This window comes from Zootoca vivipara, chromosome 7 (assembly GCF_963506605.1).
Source record: "Zootoca vivipara chromosome 7, rZooViv1.1, whole genome shotgun sequence".
Classification (NCBI taxonomy): domain Eukaryota; kingdom Metazoa; phylum Chordata; class Lepidosauria; order Squamata; family Lacertidae; genus Zootoca; species Zootoca vivipara.
This window is the reverse complement of record NC_083282.1, coordinates 2,511,807-2,533,207: the sequence shown is the minus strand read 5'-3', so window position 1 is coordinate 2,533,207 and position 21,401 is coordinate 2,511,807. Positions and strand designations below refer to the sequence as shown.

The 21,401-nt window shown below is 43.8% G+C and overlaps 2 protein-coding genes across 2 annotated transcripts in view; one reads left to right on the top strand and one right to left on the bottom strand.

Annotated features, from left to right (window-relative positions):
* Window positions 1–7,273, top strand: part of LAMC2 (laminin subunit gamma 2) — a 45,219-nt gene extending 37,946 nt beyond the window's left edge. The window contains exons 20-23 of the mRNA XM_035123663.2: window positions 554–753; window positions 1,798–1,956; window positions 2,061–2,160; window positions 5,649–7,273. Coding sequence (XP_034979554.2) covers window positions 554–753; window positions 1,798–1,956; window positions 2,061–2,160; window positions 5,649–5,899 — 710 coding nt within the window. The 3' untranslated portion in view covers window positions 5,900–7,273. The remainder of the gene's footprint in view (window positions 1–553; window positions 754–1,797; window positions 1,957–2,060; window positions 2,161–5,648) is intronic.
* An 807-nt stretch (window positions 7,274–8,080) lies between these two features.
* NMNAT2 (nicotinamide nucleotide adenylyltransferase 2) overlaps window positions 8,081–21,401 on the bottom strand; it is a 60,796-nt gene continuing 47,475 nt past the window's right edge. Inside the window, exons 8-11 of the mRNA XM_035123017.2 lie at window positions 18,974–19,050; window positions 14,672–14,773; window positions 14,119–14,186; window positions 8,081–11,826 (exon numbers count right to left, since the gene is read on the bottom strand). Of these exons, the coding sequence (XP_034978908.1) occupies window positions 11,724–11,826; window positions 14,119–14,186; window positions 14,672–14,773; window positions 18,974–19,050 (350 nt within the window). The 3' untranslated portion in view covers window positions 8,081–11,723. The remainder of the gene's footprint in view (window positions 11,827–14,118; window positions 14,187–14,671; window positions 14,774–18,973; window positions 19,051–21,401) is intronic.

Genomic DNA, 21,401 nt, shown 5'->3' with positions numbered 1-21,401 from the left:
CGGGGTGAGCTCCCGTTGCTCGGTCCCAGCTCCTGCCAACCTAGCAGTTCAAAAGCACGTCAAAGTGCAAGTACTCACAGCGTTTCTGTGCGCTGCTCTGGTTCGCCAGAAGCAGCTTTGTCATGCTGGCCACATGACCTGGAAGCTGTACGCCAGCTCCCTCGGCCAATAACGCGAGATGAGCGCCGCAACCCCAGTCGGTCACGACTGGACCTAATGATCAGGGGTCCCTTTCCCTTTTATTAGAGGGTCACCTGCATTAAATCATAGAGGAAGAGGGTCTCATTGGCTACATAGTCTAATCCCAAATTTGATGCAGGAATTTCAGAGCTAAAGCACCCCCCAGAGTTGGCTGCCCAGCCTCTGCTTGAAAAAACTCCATGTTCTCTGTCTTGCCCTGTTCTTCCTCCCTAATTCTCTACCTGGTACTTTAACCATAAGCTGTCGGAAGCTGGTCAGTACCCAGCTCATTACTTTTGGCTCAGGCTTCTCCTCTCTGCACTAATATGGCTCCTTATTCAGTTGGGTTCCCTCCCACCCTTTCTGCTTGCAGGGTTCGATCTTCAAGTAGGGAACAAGCGAAAAGAAGCTGAAGATGCCATGCAAAGGCTCCCATTCATCAGCAACATGGTCACCAGAGCCAGTGAAAAGACAAGCATCGCAGAAGCAGCCCTGGGCACTGCGACTACAGAAGCAGAGGCAGCCCTGAGAATGGCCGGGGAAGCAAAGGAGATTGCGGGGAACATTGAGCAGGTATAGGGGGGACTGAAAGTATGTTAGTGCTGGAGGAAATAGGGGTGGGGTCAAGGATGCCTGGCTGGCAGCAGTCTGGCTTGGAACTGTTCATTCAGACTTGTATCCAATGTTTGCTGGAGGCTCAGGTAGGATAACATATTGTTATTCAAAACTACGTAAACCAAAATGCAGGGAGATAAGCTGTACATAGGGTTGCCATATGTCTGGAGTCTCCCGGACATATATGAAATACTGCAGTCAGCAGCAGTGTCCATATGGAAATCAGAAAAATGTCTGGGAAAATTCGGGCATATGGTAGCCGATTTCCCATAAAAATAGCTCAACAATTTTTCTGTCTGGATTTTCACTGTTTGAAATATGGCAACCCTAGCTGTACACCATATGGCATTTCCACAGCACTTGGAGAATTCAAATTGCTACATCTATACACTGTTATGCAGTAATTCTTACAACATCCCTGTGAGGTAAGTTAGTATGATGGGGGTGGAGTTTGACTGAGACCAGCTAGTAAGTTGCTGGCAGAGGACTTCTGGACTTGGCCCAGCTAGAGGTGGTTTGCAGGAGCTTGACCCTTATACTCTGTAGCATTATTATTTTTATTGTTGTTGTTGTTACTACTACTCAATATGTCTCAATACAATTTACAGAGAAGTAAAACATTACACAGACTACAACAGGGTTAGCCACTGTGCTGCTTTCTATATGTTTTTGGGCTGCAAATCCTATCACCCCTGACCAAGCTAGCTGGAGCTGATGGGTACTATAGTCCAACACCTGGAAGGAGCCATGTGGCTACACCTGCACTAGAATGTAATGAAATGTGATCATACATGACATGCCCCTCATTCCCCAAGTACACAGACTGTATACACAGATACCTGTGACTTTTTACCATTTACCTCATGCAGTTGCTCATTGTTTCTGCACAATCCAGCCACCAAGGCTTTTCCTTCATCTGCCCATAACTCCTGTCTTAGTTTTCTTTTAATTGCCATTGATTCTGACCTTGTAATTGTGCTGTTGGCTGACTTTGTTTTGCAGGAGATCGGAAGGTTGGCCATGGAAGCAAACAGGACAGCAGATGGAGTATTAGTCCTGGAGAAAGGAATCATTTCTTTGCGGGATGAGGCTAGACGTGTGGAGAGCGAGTTACAAAGGAAGGAGTTGGAGGTTGGCATGGATACAACCAGAGCTCAGGAAGTGAGTTTGCAGCTTTTTGCCTTTTTATTAAAAGGGGTTTTAAAGGAACCTGCTGAGGGAGGAAAGCCTGCTAATAATGCATTTGATTGTTGCCGCTTCTTCAGGTTGGTCAGGCGTCACAGGGAGCCTGGGGAGATGCCAATGATGCTGGGAGCACAGTCCGAGAAGTCATCAGTGCCTTAGATGATGTTTTGCGCATGATGGGTAAGAAGCAGTTCTATTTCCTATTAAGTCTGGAAACATTATTCCAGCATAGAATCGTAGAGTTGAAAGAAATAAGCAGAAACCGGTTAGAATAGGTGAGAGCAAATGCTTGTTGGTGCAGCTGAATGGACAATGTGGAGAGATTCAAAATACAGATCATGAGATAATATGCAGCTGAAAACGTTAACAATAAGACCCATGGAGGGGATGGTGGGAAGTCTGGAGATTCAGATGAATCTCTAAAGGTGTATATGTACTTGGTCTTGTTATAACTTTACGCTTTTAAAATCAAATAAAAATTATTATGAGAGAGAGAGAGAGAGAGACCATTAAGGGCAGACGTGTCCTTTGCATCCCAGTCATCATCTGTTGATTTACTTCCATCTTGACATCGCTACAGGACTCTATACAAAAAAACAGTTAGGCACAGGAACAGTTTTTTCCCTTGTGCCATCAAATTGTTAAATTCATAGTTGTGTAGCGGAAGGGGAGGCCAGTTATGGGTGGGGTTCCTTTTCTGTGCTATTGTGTTGTGAGTGGAACAGTGTTTGTATAAGGTACGTTTACATTGCAATGTAGCCGAAGCAAAATTCCAAGTATGTTGGTACTTGGCCAATAAATTTATTCCTATTCCTGCTTGTTCACTTTTGGAGGCTATTTTGGTTCTAATCTTGAGAAGAGATAAAAAAGAAATAAAGGTGGCATTCGTATGCTATGTCACACTTTCTTCAATATCTCTGCTGAAGTTCTGATGATACACAAAATTAATCAATTTATTGGTGAAAGGTAGTTGACTAAAAATATTTACTCTATTGATAGCTTAATCATATGAGATTGATTGATTGAAATATATAGTATAGTGGTACATTGGTTCTTGAACAGCTTAGTTGTCAAACAAATTGGCTCCCAGAAGCCGCAAACCCAGAAGTAAGTGTTCCAGTTTGTGGACGTTTTTTGGAACTCAACGCTGCTTTTGCTTAGGTGCAGGAAGCTCCTACAGCCAATTGGAAACCGCGCCTTGGTTTTCAAACGGTTTCGGGAGTCGAATGGACTTGCCAGAAGAGATTAAGTTTGAGAACCAAGGCTCCACTGTACTTAAGGATGAGCTTACATTGAGGCCCCATGTGCAATTGCCCCACAATGAAAATCCCTGTAGTATCCTGCACAGGTGCCCCCTCTGTTGCAGAGGGAAATCTAGAGGCTGCTACTATCCCATTCTTCATAGGTTGAAGAAGTCTAAAACACAACTGGACAAAACATTATGGGTTCAAATTAAGACATAAAATTTAACTGCTAGCTTTCTAATCCCCTTGTATGATTAAACCATGTGATCTATGAACTACACATCATGAGAGAGTCCCTACCATATCCCAGTGGTTGTCGTCTAACACTAATGAGAGGCCAGGCTGTATGTGGGGAGAATAGGCAAGCAGGAGATTGGAGTGCTTAATCCCTGTTGATCCTCCCCTGCAAATCCCACTACCCACTCCACATTCACATTATCTTGGCAAATGTGGGATTGCAAACATACGTTTGCTGTAGTAACATATTTCTGAGCCCTAGGAGTGGCCTTATATTTTTCCACATACCAGCTGCTCTTCAACATGTGCAGCATTTTGCACAGTGTCAAAGCATTTTGTGGTTTTAACTTGTTACCGATGTTAGAAATGAAAAGTTTTTGGATCTGAAGTCCTAACACATTACATTCACCAGGACCAGTTCATGAAGGTGCAGGACTGAATACTGTTGTGTGATAAATTGCAATCTTTTGAGGGTGCAGGTTCATGCAAAGTCCTTAACCAGACCATGACAAAGTAGTTCACACAGTCCCCTAAGGTATATATGAGTTTGCATGGGAGGAGTTATGCATGCCTGTCCTTTCTGACACCCAGGTATCACACGCAGAGCCTTTTGAAAGGCTTTGTATGCAGAGCTCAATGTCTGCAGGCCCAATGTGCATGGCAGGGGGAAGGAACTGCCATGTAACACTGGCAGTGTGTGCACTGGACTCTGCGCATGTGTGCCAAATTAAGATATCCCATCCAGGCTGTGGATGTAAAATGGGGCAAGCACGTCTAGTAGGTGGAGTCATAACGTTCTCAAATTGCATAGAGGTGCCACACAGCTTGGGGGCTTCTGTGAGTAGGACAAATGTGGATAGATGGCTGGAGATTAGTGTTGCACTTGTACAGGAGAAATCTATTACCTATGGGGAAAATGCAGGCACTTGTGGAGAAGTTGCTTAGCATCATTTAGCTTGTATATTTCTGTAAAGCTACTGCACTGTTACCAGCAAGTAAGGAACAGAGTGGGATGCAAATGTCACTAAATAAATAAGATTGTATCAAGTTTTTTAAACAAAGTTAGTCATCACAAATTGCAGTCTGTTAGAAATTTTATGAGCATAAATTTACCGAATTAAACATTAGAGGGTAGCTCATAGACTAGATTTATAAATAGCTTGGGTGACTGATAGGGAAATTCCTATCATAAATTTTGCCGCTCATGCTACGTGATTGCCATCACAATAGATTTAAGCCTTTTGGAGAAGCTTTGATTGGATTTTCTTGGCTGCAACTGCAAACAGAGAGATGGTATGGGTTATGAATTTCTCACAATTTGATGACAACATTGTTCGTTGTCTATGGTTGCATATTTATTTACTATATGAAGACTGTTTTGGGTTGATTAAACAAATAATGGTCTACAATTCAAAATCTATCCACAAATGCACAATCACAGATTGCTTAGTATAATTAAAAATTTCCCACGTACAGTGAAGAACATTGTTTGGAAACTTTCCTTAATGAAAGCCTTTCTAAGATCTTCTAATTTAGAGTCAGTTTTCAAGGGGTAGCAGAATCCAGGGTTATTGACCACTTCTCCTTCTAGAATCCAGGATCCGTAAGTGAATAAATAACATTCCAATGGCAGTTTTATCAATGGACAATAGGCTTAATTACTGTAACTGATTGTGTCAAACTGGGATTTGTGAATGAAGCTGGAATTAAGTGAATGCTTCTCTGATCCCTAAATTGGCTACTTGCAGTGTCTCTGCCTGGTCTTGCCCCTTCCCTGTCATTCTCTGGAAACTTACACAGCATCTCTGCATTACCTGTTGGTTCGATCACCTACCTTCAGAGGAAACTGTCTATTGCATCCCTGCAGGAATCATTGCTCTGGATGTGCCTTCTTCCAATCAGGGGTCATACTCTGAACAGTTTCTCACACAGAGTCCTCTGAAGGTGTAGGAGGTACCTGCTGCCTTCAGCCTCTAAAAGTCAGTGTTTTGAAGGTAGAGTGAACCTGCCTCTAAATTTAATTCAGATAAAAGTGGGCCTTAGCTATCAGAAGTTTAGGCAACACTATTATAAAGTCTTGGGTTTGTGGATTATGGGACAGCTCCTTCAGCAACTAACTAGATTGAGGGATGCTTGCTCAGAAGGTTTTGCTATTGAGTTCTCCTTTTATTTTACCTCCTCGTATAGACCAACCTGAGTTTGTGGATGAGCAAGGTGTGATCATGCTTGAAACGAACCTAAGTAAAGTCAGAACAAGAAACAACCAGTTGAAAGAACTGATGGTGCAACTGGAGGAAACAGCCAGGCATCAGAAACTTCGGATTCAGACACTGGGATGGAGCATTACTGGGATCCTTGCTGATATCAAGAACCTGGAGGAAATCCGGGATAGTCTTCCCCCAAGTTGCTACAACATACCACCCATTGAAAAACCTTGAAGCCTTTGGAAGCTGGGACAGAAGACTTCTGTGTACTCTGCCAGATCTTGGATACACAAAGCATCAGAGTTAGGCAAATGGTTTTAAGTGCTTCAAAAGATCTGAGCCTCTCAGACCTCAAAAAGCCACATGTGACTGGTGAATAGATCTTTTTTAAGTTCCGTTCATCAGGCTGGAAGAGCAGGTGCATCATTCTGTTTTATGTTGCGGCTGTTCCACTTTGGTGCATCAAGCACGGAGACATAAAGTTTATCCTAGTTGTCCCACTCCTGGGAAGCAAGAGGGAAACCTGCAGGCTGCACAACAAAGCAGCTGAATTTAAAGAAACCGGTGTGCTGAGAGACATGTTTATTGCTGAATATATATTAGAAGGTATGTGCCCTGGGTTAGTGTGTGGCCACAGTTCAAAGCTTGGAGCCAGCAGCTGGATCTGAACTGCCTACTAAGTGTCCGCCATCCTAGCCTTCCTTTCTCCCAGCCAGATCTAATGTAATAAGATGGAAGCTAAACCCAGCTAAATTAACTTATGCTACATTAAAACCTTTTTATTACCACAAATTACTCTTAATGCTCACTCTCCCACTTAGAATCTTTCTGAAAAATCTTTCTTAGCATCTAATGTTTCTTAACCTCAAGGATGGAATGAATGTGGGCCTCTGAAAGCTTGCATAGGCCTAAAACTGGTCCAGTAGCATTGCCTCACCACAGGATTTCTGGGAAATCAGCGATACCAAACAGAATATTCTCAATACTCTAATCAAACTACAGTTCCCAGAGTCCTTCAGAGTGGGGGGGGAGGCAGGGGAAGACCTGAGAGTTACTTGTAGAAAGTAAATACTTGTAGAAGTCTGTGGCAGCAATGGTGGTTCAATATGTTCTTGCTTCATTTCTCCTCCCATTTTCTACAAGGAATATGGGGTGTCTCTGAGAGATTATCTACAAGCAGCTCAAGAGTGTTTTGTTCACCTCATGTGGCTATATAGTGAGAACCACCTACCTGGCCTTAGGTTATAGCTTAGTAAAATTGCCAAGCAGTCCGAGCCTAAATATACTCAGAAGAAAGTCCCATTGAATGCAATAGAACTTACCCCCAGGTAACTGGGTCTAGGATGGCAGCCTAAGCTTCTTGTTTTCAATCACCATCTCAGTCAAAGGAGGGACAGACTTTCTTGTGGGAGACAGACAAAATCCCTCTAGATAATTCTGTTGGTTTCCATTTTATAACTCTGTTTTAAGTTATCGTTCAAGGCTGTAGTAGGAAAAAGAAACATGAACTATGCCCTTGCTTCAAACAGTACTTCATACACAGGTATAATGGTGCTAAATATTAAGTATTCTGTTGTGGTTGGGTGAAAAGCGCAAAATAAATAATGAATCCCATGGTTTGAGAAGGCTGTTCATTTCCTTAATTCTGTTTCTCATTCTGGAAACTTCTCTCCCCCCTCCCCCCTCCGTACAGTGTGAATATTTTAGTGGAGGGGAAATCGACTTTCACTTTGGATAAAGGCAGTTGCAGCATGCCCCAGTGACTGAGGGATCCTGGTCAATGCCTTGATTCTGTGAACATCCTTCAACCGTTCTACCACTGTTACCTAGTGATTAGTCGTGGCATCAGCCTGGCCTGCTTCTTTGCTCAGTCCACAAAACAGATGAAGGCCCTGCTCTAGCAACTGCTCTCCCACCAGAGTTTGAAATCAGCTTCTGATGCTACCGTACATGGGAGAGTTGTTGTGCTACAGAAATAAAAGTACAATAAAAACCCAGGTGCACATGAAAATCTTACTGGATACGTCTCTGGATTAGGACTAATCTGCCTTTCCCTGTTCACCAGACCTTTCACATGGGATTGTGTGCTGTGGATAAGCCTGTTTGTCATCGAGAGAGGCAGCAGCAGATTGTGTCAGTGTGCAGCTACTTTAACAACATTTTAACCAGCCATCTATCTAATGGGGTCATTCAACCTTTGCTACAACAAATGAAGCAAGCGTTGCAGAATTCTATTTTAATATAATTGCTAAGTGAAAATAAAATAAGGTTGTTAAACTGTTCCAGCAAACAAATCCCATAAAATCCCATAAAATCCCATAAACTAGTTGCTATGCCGCAAACCACAGAAATTTACCTAGTAAATGGAAGCAGTAGTGAAGGTCAACACAAATTTCATTAGTGTAATTTTCCTTTTATTACATCCTTTTAAACATTTTGTTTTGTTTTTGGCCATGACCATTTTAACAACAATGACCTAACTCTAGCATATTCAAATCTTTTTTTCCTTTTAAAACTTTTTTTTAAACAAAGCAAATTTTACGGTTTAAAATTGCAAGTAATGTAAAACAGTCACCTTCCCTCCCCCCCCATCCCCACCCTGCAATGAAAACCCACTCCTTTGATGTGTGGGTCAAAGCCTGACACTTTTGCCAACTCTTTCCAAAGTAATCCCATCAACATCATCCAGATTTATGCTACGCCCATCTCTCTCTCCCCCCTCCCCCTAACCATAAGCATAACTGAGCACATGAAGGCAAAGATAAGACAAATAAGACATTATATACATCATCTGAACCACAATGCTATGTTCCTAAGGCATGCTGTCCTAAACTGAATGAAACTGGAAAGTGGCCTAAATAACCCATCTTTTGTTCCAGAGTGTGGAGAATTCATCCCTCTATTTTCTTCGCTAACCTCATTTTTTTTATCCTCCCCACAAAAGTGTCCTTCAAAACTTTTTGGAAGGCCACAATTTCTGCCTTTCACTCTCTCACACAGAGACATACGGTATACACACTGCCAGATACATTCTTGGCTTTGCACTCTGCAGCTTAGCACTGAGATGTATCGTGGGTTCCAGCAAGAGGTTGTGGCTGCTCTTAAAACGGAGGCATGTGAAAGAGAGAGTGCTTTGGAAATAGTAGTTGGTAATGCGGAACAGGACAGCAATAGCTACTTATCTAGAGTCATGTAGGATATCTAAGCCTTCTGTGAGTAGAAAAATTCTCATCAAAGAGACGGTCTCTTCTGTACATCTGCCTGTGACAGCAGTGAGTGTCTAAGGGGTAGTGAATCCTTTGGGGTGTGGTTCTACAATGCCAGGTTGCGACACAAATCTCAGAGAGCCATCCCTGTGTGCCACCATCCTCTCTGGTTGCCCAACGCAGCAGCCTGAGAATGTGCAACAGAAAATGAGGGAGGTATTTAGGGTGGAATCCCCACGCCCCATTCACTCACATTTTACGAGTCCACATGACATCTTCCATTTATAACGCTTCTTTGTTTTCTCAGTGTTTCTTTCATCTTTTTTCTAATAGCAGAAAGTTTTATCTTCTTGAAAAGGGTTGTGCAATCTTCACATACATGGATGCCCTTAGCGGTTTTCTTATCCTCTTTTTAAAAAAAAGATATGTGGTTTTGATGCGGGCAGTGCCATATTGAAGAAGCAAATTTATCATTCATGATAACCTTGGTGGTGGGCACCATTTTTATAAATCAGACAGTATTTTTCATCAATATTTAAAATAGCACTAAAATGCTTTTCTGGATATATAATATTAAAATAGTACGGTAGCAAAATACTGCTTAAATTAAAAAAAAACATTTTAGTACTCTAACAATAAATTACTAAAGGAAAAGAAGACAGAAACCATTCCATTCACCACCACAATGAGTTTTTCCCCTGATTCAACACTTTCAATACAAAGGAAACATTAAATACTTGGCTATTTGACATTTTGTTAGTAATAATGGACAATCACACTCAAATGAGTACGTGCTTAGTACTAAATAAATGACTCTTTGTTTAAAACAACAACAACTGGATTTCCCCCCTCTCAAATAACTGCACATGTTATTTGGACCTTCTTCCTCATCTAGTACAGCAGAACAAACAAAAGAAAAGTGAAATATCCCCAATAGTGTGGAAAGACAATTACAATTCTGGTTGTAGTTTGCATTAGCACTCAGGGTCACCAATGTGGAAGCAGCCAGAGATTCTAAATACTGATTTTTCCAAGGACACTCCCTGTATTCAGTGCGGATGGTCCCCTATGAGTCCAGTGAGAAACATGGAGCCGAGCAAGGACTCAGAATGAAGGATGCATTGCTTTCACTCCAACCAAGAATAGCAGATCTACACTTGTAGAAATCTCACATGGAACAGCTTTCCTGAGGCTATACCACTCTGGAGTGCCGATGGAAGATCACACGTGCGAGTACTTCTCCAGATCAAGCAAATACACACAAACTCTCAGACATTTGACACATTTCTTTATCCTCTAACTCTGTTTAGTGGGGCCAAGTGAACAAGTGCAAGTCATGGTTTCGTTGTGACACATTACAATCATACCTCGGTTTAAGTACGCCTCGGTTTGAGTATTTTCAGTTTAAGTACTCCGCGGACCCATCTGGAACAGATTAATCCACTTTCCATTACTTTCCATGGGAAAGTTCGCTTCAGGTTAAGTATGCTTCAGTTTAAGTACTCCACGGACCATCTGGAATGAATTAATCCACTTTCCATTACTTTCAATGGGAAAGTTTGCTTCAGGTTAAGTACAGACTTTCGGAAGCAATTGTGTTTGTAAACCGAGGTACCACTGTATTTCTGAAGAATCATACAGTATTGCATTTCTTCCTCTCTGACACACATTCACCAATTCCTCTCACTAGCTATAACACAATCACAACTGGCTACCTGTTTGGAGAACTAAATCTAGTGCAGCTGCTGGTATTTCCTTGAGGTTTAGGGGAGAGCATTGCCTGAGTGAGGGAGAGAACGCCTCTTCCTGAGTGTGGAACTAACTGCAGTTGCCCCACAATGCTGAAAGAGGCAGGCATGTTGACAGAGAGAAACAGCTGCGAATGAACGAGCCTGAACTAATCACACTAGCAAGGGTACAGTGGACACCACAAGTGATGAACCGCCAAATGAGTTTCTGCAGAAAATTAAACACTTTAAACCAAGAGGACATAGCCAATCTGGGACAAATTATTGAAGGCATTCCATGAGCAAGCAAGGTGGGTTACTTACTTGTAGCATCCCAGGCAGGTGTGCTCTGTGTCACTACTCTACTCTAGGGAGTGCTCCTTTTTTTTTTTAAGAAAAAAAGGGATTAAAGCACAACAGGAAACCCATTTAAATCCCCTGCCCTTAGAAACAAGCATCTATTTACAAAGGAAAATTCTGCCTCCCTGCCATTCTTGCATCCTTTCCCTAGCAATTCCCCTCCTTGAAATAACACAATCCAGAATTTGGGCAGTTTCTTTTCTTTTTCTTTCTTTTTCAAGCTAACTCTTCCATGCTTGACCTAAAAAGTCTGGGCTTTGTACCAAGTGGGTCAGAATCTCCTTCTGCCAACCACATTCTAATTTGAATGGATCACGGCAATTTTTTTTTTAGAAAGCCAAAAAGAGAGGGAGGGAAAAAAACCCTGCGTTAAAAATAAAAAGGCCCACTGAAATTTATTTAGCTGATGTATTATGAAAAGACTTTCCTGGCTTCCAAGGTATGCAATGTTCCATCCCCTAATAATGCATGCTGGGAAGGTAGACACCAAAGCTGTCCCCCTTAGGCACGTAGCATCTGACCCTCTCTTCCATTCTCTCTCCTAACTAGAAGGGGGGAAGATTACTTGACGGTGTGCACTTGGTTGGTTGTTGTATGCAGCACTTCCCGGCATTTGGTGGTGGTGGTGGGACATCGGAGTGAAACAGGCAGATGCACACAAGAGGCAATGAGAAAGAAATGAGAGCGTGAGAAAGAGAGAATTGTGGTGAACAACCGTAGGAGAGTGGAGCAATAGGGCTGCCATGTTGCAACTCCGAGGCAGCTTTAGCCAGAGGCATTCAGGTACAGCTGACTCTTGAGGATGTAATCAATGACTGGCTGACACAAGTAATCCACCACGTGACCATCACCATGCTGAAGAGCCAGTCTGTAGGAGAAACAGAAGCAGAGGGAGGCAGTCAGTTCAGAAGCTGGACAGCTGCACAGGCTAATCTGCTTGCAGACTTTGCTGCTGGGACCACTTATGTGGGCAACAGGACTGGAGGAGAGACAGGTAGGGGAGAAAGCAGATCTGTCCCCTTATCTCAGCCACCCTGCTTATGATATCCAAGATGTCTCTTGAACTAACCCCAGACAGATGTCTTCCACTGAATAGAAAAGCAAAGGGGACTTTTTACACCAAGGCCCATTTTCTTTTCTTTACACAAATAAGAGCTGGTCTATACAAACAGCAGTTCCAAGGTTAAACTTCATTCAAACATACAGCCCAACACCATGCAATCTTAAGTCTCAGAACAGTTTACAAAAGGGTCTGCTAAGATTTCTTTGACACTCGTGGAAATAAACAAGGAAAAGCCAGATAACATTCTACCACTAGAGTTCTGGTGAATTATTTCATTTGCCCGTGCCATTGAAAGGGCTGTAGAATTCTGCAAAAAAATACCATGTCATGGTGGATTTCTCAACAGAACTTTCAATTCTGTAATCTGCTAATTGGTTTGGCTGCATATTCTAGGGTAGCTAAGGTTGCAAACTGAAGAGCGTGACTTTTTTCTTCATGGCTCCACAGCCTCTCCTACCTGGATAGTGTCACCTACCCTCCAGCTTTGCCTGCTGGAGCAAACAGAGCTCTTGTGTGTTTGCAGCAAACTAGAGAAGGGGTGAGGATAGGATTGTAAGAAGAGCAAAGTGAAGAAGGTTAAAGAAACAGACACATCTCAGGGTCATGTAAGCCTGGTCAAACTGGTCTGTCGTGATTTGCTCTGAATCTGGGTGAAGCTCCATACACCCACTTGCAGCTAACAAAAATATGGGACATGCAGGTCATGTCTTGATCACATGTCAGCAAGTCAGAATTTGAGCTAAACTAAGAGAGAGTTGTCATTATCTGGGTGAAATCTTAAAATGAAGTCCTATATACATCAGGTAAAGGTCAAGAATACAATGTGGGATAGGGAGTATTCAAGTTGTATGGTGAAGTGTGTTAAAGAAATAAGTTAAAGATTGTTACTTTGTTCCAGATCTTTACTCTTATCACCCAGGTGCTTACAAATACATTCTATAGCATATAACTAAAGAAATAATGCAAGGGTACCACAAGGTCACTAATGTAAGTGAGAGGCAAAAATCCAGCACAATTAGCTCCAGATGTGTCCATTGCTTTGAAGAACTCCCTGGACAACAGACAAAAAGATGGCTTTCCATTGGTGTTCCACTGTGAAAGCTTTGACTTGGACTGACTGGGAAAACTTCAAGACTTACTTCCACCTGAAGATTCAAGGATTGGTCATCCCCTTTTAAGGAAAGTATAAAGCTCAGGTGCAGAAAACCATTGTTGACTGATAATTATGTCCCCTATTGTGGTTGAAGTCTTGCGGCGCTGTGGTCTAAACCACTGAGCCTCTTGGGCTTGCTGATCAGAAGGTCGGCGGTTCAAATCCCCATGACGGGGTGAGCTCCCATTGCTCTGTCCCAGCTCCTGCCAGCCTAGCAGTTCGAAAGCATGCCAGTGCAAGTAGATAAATAGGTACCACTGTGGTGGGAAGGTAAATGGTGTTTCCATGTGCTTTGGCTTCCATCACAGTGTCCCATTGCATCAGAAGCGGTTCAGTCCTGCTGGCCACATGACCCGGAAAGCTGTCTGTGGACAAATGCCAGCTCCCTCAGCCTGAAAGCGAGATGAGTGCCGCAACCCCAAAGTTGCCTTTGACTGGACTTAACCATCCGGGGTCCTTTACCTTTTTTTACCATTGAAGTCTTGCAGGCATTTGTGTGGTAGTCTTGGATCGTTTGTATTGCCGTTGTAACTAATATAATTGAGCTACATCTTTATCTTATGTGGTCTAGATTCTATTTTCTGGTTACCTTAACTACATAACCCTGGTAAACCTTCACAATGACCCCTCTCTCTGCGTGGAATATAGATTGTCATGTTAGCAACTGACATAACAGCTGAGAAAGAGGAGGAATGGACGGCTCAGGAACATTAATGGTCAACGGGGTACTTTACATCAAAGACTGCAGTCCCTGTTGAGGGATGGAGGAGGTGAGGAAGAGGGAAAACCAATCCTTTGCCACCATTTTCTGAACTGCTAGTAAACATTGTTGGCTCTGCAATCAAACACCTGCAGAAATATTTGTTGGCAAAAACCAAAAGACTCCCAACAGTTTGACCAACAGTTTTGCCCATCCGCTACCCACAGTCCCTTACTTGACGCACCTGCTCTTAGTTGAACTGACAATGGCCATGGGGTGATTCACATCATCTTTCACAACCAGGATATTGTTCTGTGGAGGAAGCATAGAAAAAAAATTAACCCTTTCCCATAAGATGATCAGGTGATGCTCTGCCCTAAAATGTTTGCCTCTGTCTGAGGTGAGCATGAAGGCATATTCCATTTTGGCATCCTCACAGTAGAAATTATTTTAAATAAGGAGCATTTTAATTAAGAAGCAAATTGTGCTGAGGCAGGAGACAAAAGTTAAAAGGTATCCTTAGCAAATTCACTTTAGTTCTTCTTGCTGGGCTAACTCAGGACAGGCAATTCTCACACTTGACTGTTAAAACTAGAGGTGCTTCCAGGAATTGGCATAGCTGAAGGGAGCTCACACTGCTTAATCAGTAGTCTGACTCAAGAGATGTCCCAGATGAGACAGAAAGGCAAGTAGGCTTCAGTCAATGAAGGCAAGTAAAAAAGGAATATTACAGGAGAGGTATAATGAACTCCTGGAAAAACATTGATTTATCAATGCATTTTTGCAAAAGGACTTACTTTGTACTTCCGGAGTATTGAGGAATGGTTCATGACCCGGTCTGTGTCAGTTCCATCTCGTGGCACAACAACAATGCCAAAGTCCCCAACTATCACCTCCATCTGTTGTGAAGCAAAAGGGACATGCATTACAACTGTGGAGTGGGTTCATGTTTATATTCCTGAAAACTTGAATAATCTCTTGGGTCCCTGATTTGCAATTAGAGACAAGCACCATCTCTATTGCATTTTCAGCACTTGTTGAAGACTTCCCTCTTTCAACAAACCTTCTAATTGCGTTTTTTTTAACAAATTCCAGTCAGTGTACTGGATTTGAAATTGCTTTTATATATGCAACTGTTTTAAATGTGTTTTTATTGTATTTTGACATCACTTTGGGATGCTTCATAGGAAGTGATTCATAAAAGAAATTAATCAGCAATCAGCATAACCTCCGCCCATCCTTTGCCAGGGGCGTGTGAGACTTCAGTGTGAAAAAGGCCCTTCCGGCGTCGCTGGAGAGGGAGGTTGCGGGTGTCCACAACCCTCTCACGTGGCAGGGGGATGGATGCCATCCCTCCTGCCATAGGTCGGCCCCGGACGCATCACCCCCACAACGTCCAATCCGGGCGCACCGGGGCGTAGCTTGCGCCTTCAAAAGAGGGCGTGTGGCCGGGGCTCAGCCTCTTTGCTTCCGTCCCCAGCCGCCTTAGGATTTTCACCCGCCCACCCTCCCTTTAGGCAGGCCCCTCTGTTGGCCTTGCTATGGACTTCGGTTGGTCGCCATTGAGGGGCCTGGTAGGACTTTTTCCACCTGGCAAATTGGCTCTGGCCTTGTGGTTTTCGCCTACCTCGTAGCAATTCGTCACAACTTTGGTTTTGGCAGTTAGGCATTGGATTATCTCAAATGGTCTCTGGTGGGGGGGGAGGTTGCTGCCATCACCTCCCCCCAAAATGCTGAGGGGTACTTCCTTAAGGAGTCTGGGGGCGTGGCCAAGTCCGAAGCCGTGGAAGGTGAGGGCCCTAGGCACGCCCTTACCGGTGGCCCCAGGGTGAGCTCCTAGTGGATCCACATCGCAGGACTCACCCAACAGTGGTTAACCCTTCTTAGACTGCCAGCACAGCGGGCTGGAGTCGGGTATAGTCGGTTAGATCCAATGCCTAATGCCAATACCTCTCCACAATCCGTAATCAATAAAGTTGTGGCCAATTTAAGCCCATTAACCTTAATCACTGTGTCCTGTTTAGGGTCTTTATTCTCCGGGGAGGGTCGGGGTATCGCCACACAATCCTGGCTTTTATATACCAAAGGCAGCACTCAGAAGAGAAAGCACTGGTGTTACACTACTCAACAACAGACACTGTTACAGCATGATGTATGAAATTACAGGGTGACAGGCAATATGTACAGTGGGTGCAGTGCTTTTATTCTGGGGGACGCAGGGATACACATGCCCCTAAACATTTTGTGAATCTAAGTGTGGCCTCATTGAGGGGCAGTATTTCAATATGAGTAGGGAAATGAAAGCACTTGTTATAAGAATTTTATTTTGTTTATTACATACTCCTAAACACTTTTTTAAAGGAAAAAAAGCACAGCCCAAATTCAGGTTCTGCTTTATCCAGTCACAGACTGGATAAGTAAAGTTGGAAAGAGGAAGGAATAACTTTGATTGTCACATTAATGCTAGAGGTAACCCTGGTCTATAACCTGTTTCCAAAAAAATAGAACAGCAAGGCAAGTGAACAGAATTTCCTTAAGGAAATGGAGTTTTTCTGAAAAAGAGGAGGGACTCTTTCCCGTTTTCACTTTAACAGGCTTATCCCTGAGCTTTAATCTTGCTTCCTGTCTTCAGACACTCCTCTAAGAGAAACCATGCCTGCTTTGCCTCATGGGTTTCAATCTTTGCTCTCTTTGTCTTTCAATCCTGGGAAACCTCTGTCCTCCACTGATACAAGCCTCCTACTTCCTTTGCTTCCTAGCATAGCAGGCTGCGAGGTATTTGCATGTGCGAAAGGGAGAGGGAGACCTAAGAAGACAAAGAGCAGTGGCATCTCTCTGTCCATCTCGTAGGGTGTTTGCATGCAAGGGGAAGGGGCTAAAAATGGGGGCTCAGTCAGGATAGGAAAAGAAAAGGGGGTTGCCAATGATGAAAACCCCCATGTGCAGGGGACAGCCACCTCCCCACTCCCCAGCAAGTCACCGCAGCCCAAAGCGTTGTGCTCCACCTGGACCCTGCCTGCTCAATGCCCTCAAGCCACTCCTGGCTGTTATCTCACTGGGGCAGCAAAAGGGACTGAAGATGGGAAGGGACTGGACTTAGCCTGGAATGCATTCATCCTCTGGGTCCAATGTCCTCTACTGCCCCCACAACCTGCTCTTTGCTTATCAAAAGAAGTGTAATGAAAGGGGGAAATAGCACTAATTTAAAGAACTTAAAAGGAAGTGGGGATTTCCTTCTCTCTCTCTGGCTTTGAAGTTGGCACACTAACTATGGTCTCCTGTGACTTTTCACAGATCCTCTCTTGTTCTTATTATTTGTCCTTCCAAGCAGCATCTGATTTTAGGTGTCAAAATTGTTTGGGGTGTTGGGGGAGGAGTAGTACCTCTGGTGGGGGACACATCGTGCTCCTTCTGGGGTTGTTTGTTCACCTTTGATCCCCACCCTGCCCTCAGATCTCACCTGCGTGGCTCCTAGAAACTGTCAGCATGCAACTGTGGACACAGCTGAGGATAGACGATGGGTCTCAAACCCACCTCAAACCCTTGGTGTGTTAGCAACTTCCCCTGCATGTGAAGACAGACAGGGCCAAGTGGGGGTCCAACAGTCAAGAAGGTGGTTTCTGCAGTGTTGCAGAGGGAAGTGAGGGGCAGATGGGGTTGACAGGGCTTGTACGCCTCCTTCTGGAAACTCCTGTCAGCCAGACTGGTGCCCAACGTATTTCTCCGCTTTCCATTGGCCCCCATCAGAGGCTAATTTGGGCAACCCACCATACACACTGCCCAAGCTTGCACCCCAGGGAGGTCACCTCTGGAGGTGCACAAATGGATGCTAACAGCATTGCTGTTGCCAGTGAGAGGGGCTTACAGATTTCATGACTGGTGCCCCTAACAACTTGCTAACTTTGGGTGTTATGCATTTTGACTGGGGGGTGGGGGTGGGGGTGGGGAATGACAGCATTTGCTGTCCTGGCAAGATGTGTTGGGTTGGCCTGTGCAACTGAGCATTCCTCCAGACTCCCTTTTTATTGTGTATTTATGCTCATGATGCTATTAGGGTGGTCACATGAGACCCCACTTTTGCGCCTGGGAAAGTTTTGGGGCTCTCACAGAGCTTCATTTCCAATTAGTGCAATGTTGTTGTTGTTGTTGAATTTATATACCGCCCTATACCTGAGGGTCTCAGGTGTGAAGCATGAGGGTTCTGCTGCTATTATTAAGCTTGCAGCAACAGGCTGACTTCAGTTTTTAAATAATCCTTATTTCTTGCAGTGTCATGGAAACATTTCTAGCCATATTAGGGTCTGTAAGGCTCTCTTGGCCCATAGGCTAAATTTAGGGCTAAAATTATGTGAACGTCTCTGTTTTAATGCAGGAGTTTGGGATGGAGCCTATCAAAAAATCACCCACATGTACTCTCTTGCGATCAACACCCTTTCTGAGTGGCAGAACCACCTAGTCTCACACTGTGAAAGAAGCACGGAAAGAACTCCAAGATGAAGAGAGAAGAGTCCTTGGAATGGTGCATAAAGCAAAACTGATTATACTTAGACCGCAACCTTCTTGGGACTAGGACATCACGTGCCTGCCCCTCCCCCCCAGTCTTCCTCTGTGCCATGTTTGGAGATGGTTCAGAATGAACAATAAATCTGAGTAAAGATGGCTTCCTGTGCTATGAGGCAGCAGGTGCTGTGCGCTTGCCATTTAATGAGATTCATGACCTGCACAACTCCAGTGAGATTTGAAGCGGCACCCTTGTTTGCAAGACAAGCTGTCAAAGAGGAGTATCCCCCTTGCATTCGTATCCCCCTTGCATTCAGCCCCTCTGCCTTTGTTGGAGTAGCCATGGAGATGCATTGCACACTGAAATGAAAGGTAGAAGCAAACATATGGTCTGTGATTTCCCACCGCCTAAGAAACTAAAAGCAAGAATCCTCGGTGAGAACATTATGATGAATGAATGGCCACTTTGTTGTTGTTTAGTCGCGTCCGACTCTTCGTGACCCCATGGTGTGAAAATGAAGGAAGTGAATGATCAAAAGGCCGGCAGCGGGGAGAAAACCCCACAATAACAACAGAGCACAGCTTCAGTAACAACTCACGTCAGCTTCATTCCATAGGCCTGGAATGCAGAAGGACTCCAGCAAGTCACTTCCACACAGCAGCAAGATTCGAAGCTCTGGAGAAAAAGGGACACAGATATTCAGATACACAGACTCAAAGGCCTGGAAAGGGAGAGAGAGGTGCCTGCCTGAAGAAGGGAACAAAAAAGAGGCTTCGACACAAAGCTGTGCTTGGATTCTGTTTTCAGAAGTGGGCTATTGCTTGCAAGTTACCGTCGTTTTCGGACCATAACCCACACTTTCCCCCTCCTAAAACGGAACAGAAAAAGTCGCTGCATGTTATGGAGTGAATGCCAGAGCCAGAGCCCTGCAAGAGCCAGAGCCGCGCGCAGTGGGAAACCGGTTCTTGGGCTGCTTCCGTGACAGTGGGTGAGGTGAGAGGAGAGACGGAAGGGAGCCCCTTCTGCCCCTCCTTCCAGTTTCCATCCTTCCTCTTTCTTTCTTTCTTTCTTTCTTTCTTTCTTTCTTTCTTTCTTTCTTTCTTTCTTTCTTTCTTTCTTTCTTTCTCTCTCTCTCTCCCCCTCTCTCACCCCTTTCTTCCCTCCCTCTTCCAACTTGAATAAAATATTGGGGGGGCACCTCACATACCATATCAGCCCCCCGCCTCCGCTGCGTTCAGCGAGAAGTGGGGGGCAGCGGAGGGATGCTGCGCGTTCTTCCCCGCCAACCCCCACTACCTCCTTCGCTCCGCCTCCAGCGCCCCCCTCCCAGCCTTTTAGAGGAGGAAAACCAGGGGAAATTTATTTTTCTTGTTGCCTCCTCAAAAAACTAGGCGTGTGTTATGGTCCGAAAAATACGGTATCTACTACTCATAGAATAGAATCATAGAATCATAGAGTTGGAAGAGACCACAAGGGCCATCCAGTCCAACCCCCTGCCAAGCAGGAAACACCATCAAATCATTCCTGACATATGGCTGTCCAGCCTATATTTAAAGACCTCCAAAGAAGGAGATTCCACCACACTCCTTGGCAGCAAATTCCACTGCCGAACAGCTCTTACTGTCAGGAAGTTCTTCCGAATGTTTAGGTGGAATCTTCTGTATTGTAGTTTGAATCCATTGCTCCGTGTCCGCTTCTCTGGAGCAGCAGAAAACAACCTTTCACCCTCTTCTATATGACATCCTTTTTTATATATTTTATATATTTGAACATGGTTATCATATCACCCCTTAACCTTCTCTTCTCCAGGCTAAACATACCCAGCTCCCTAAGCCGTTCCTCATAAGGCATTGTTTCCAGGCCTTTGACCATTTTGCTTGCCCTCTTCTGGACACGTTCCAGCCTGTCAGTATCCTTCTTGAAATGTGGTGCCCAGAATTGCATACATGTAAAAATGTCTTGGATGAACACTGTGTTGCCATATCTGTCTCTTGGACCAATTTGTGAACTACTTCTGGAGTGATGGAGGGAGCAAGTATTTGGCAAAGCCGGCTGGCATGTTGCCCACTTCTGGCAGGATGTGTTTTGCTTGGACAGAAATTATTTCCAGGTCCATTTATGGAACAAATGAAGTATTCCTACTGAAAGTTCACCTCAGCTCAAGAGAGCAACTTATTTCCTGAAACATTCCCTACAGCTTCAAATTGATAAAACATGCAAGAGTTTTTCTGTGTAGCATTCTTTGCTGTTAAAAACTGCAGTATCCATTTTGTATAATTGTCTACTAAAATTATTTAAAACTAAAGGATAACTGTTTACAAAGTGCTTTGAGACCATGAGTTACTGAAACTACCATATCCATTATCTGAAAATAATGAAGAATCAAAATTAGCCACTACTTAACCAGGGACTCCTGTGGGATTGTCCTATAATCCAAGCCACATCTGATTTTGTTTGATTTTTGCACAAAGTATCCAGTACTTAATAATGAGTTTTCGCTTCTTTGACTAAATCAGCATGATTCTGATTATATCTGTTCCCAGGCCCCGAACTGCATGATCATGTAAAAACAATCATTGGAATTTAAAGCAAATGTAACCCTTAATCTTCCAGGGCTTGATGAGAACAGAAATTTCTCCCTCCAAGTTGCCAATTTAGCCACCAGAGCAAAACAATAAGACTTAAGACTCCTGTCACTCTGGGTCTTTCAAATTATATCTCTGTGGGATATCTACGGCAACCTGTAGCTATTAGGAATCAATGCCAAATTTTGCGAACAGTTCAAAACTCAAGAGCTATACCCATGTATGTTGTCAGTCATTTTAATGCAATTACCAAGCATTCCCTGGTATTTGTTCAAAAAATAGGGGAATGCACATTTATTTTCAGTCATTCATGAAATTAATCTGGGATTGTCAATGCACATTCTGCAGACCATTCTGTGCATATCAGCAGCAGGCCAGCCCAAGATATTTTGATGCCTGAGGGACAAGATTCCACCCCCAATTCTATAGACAGAATCTGAT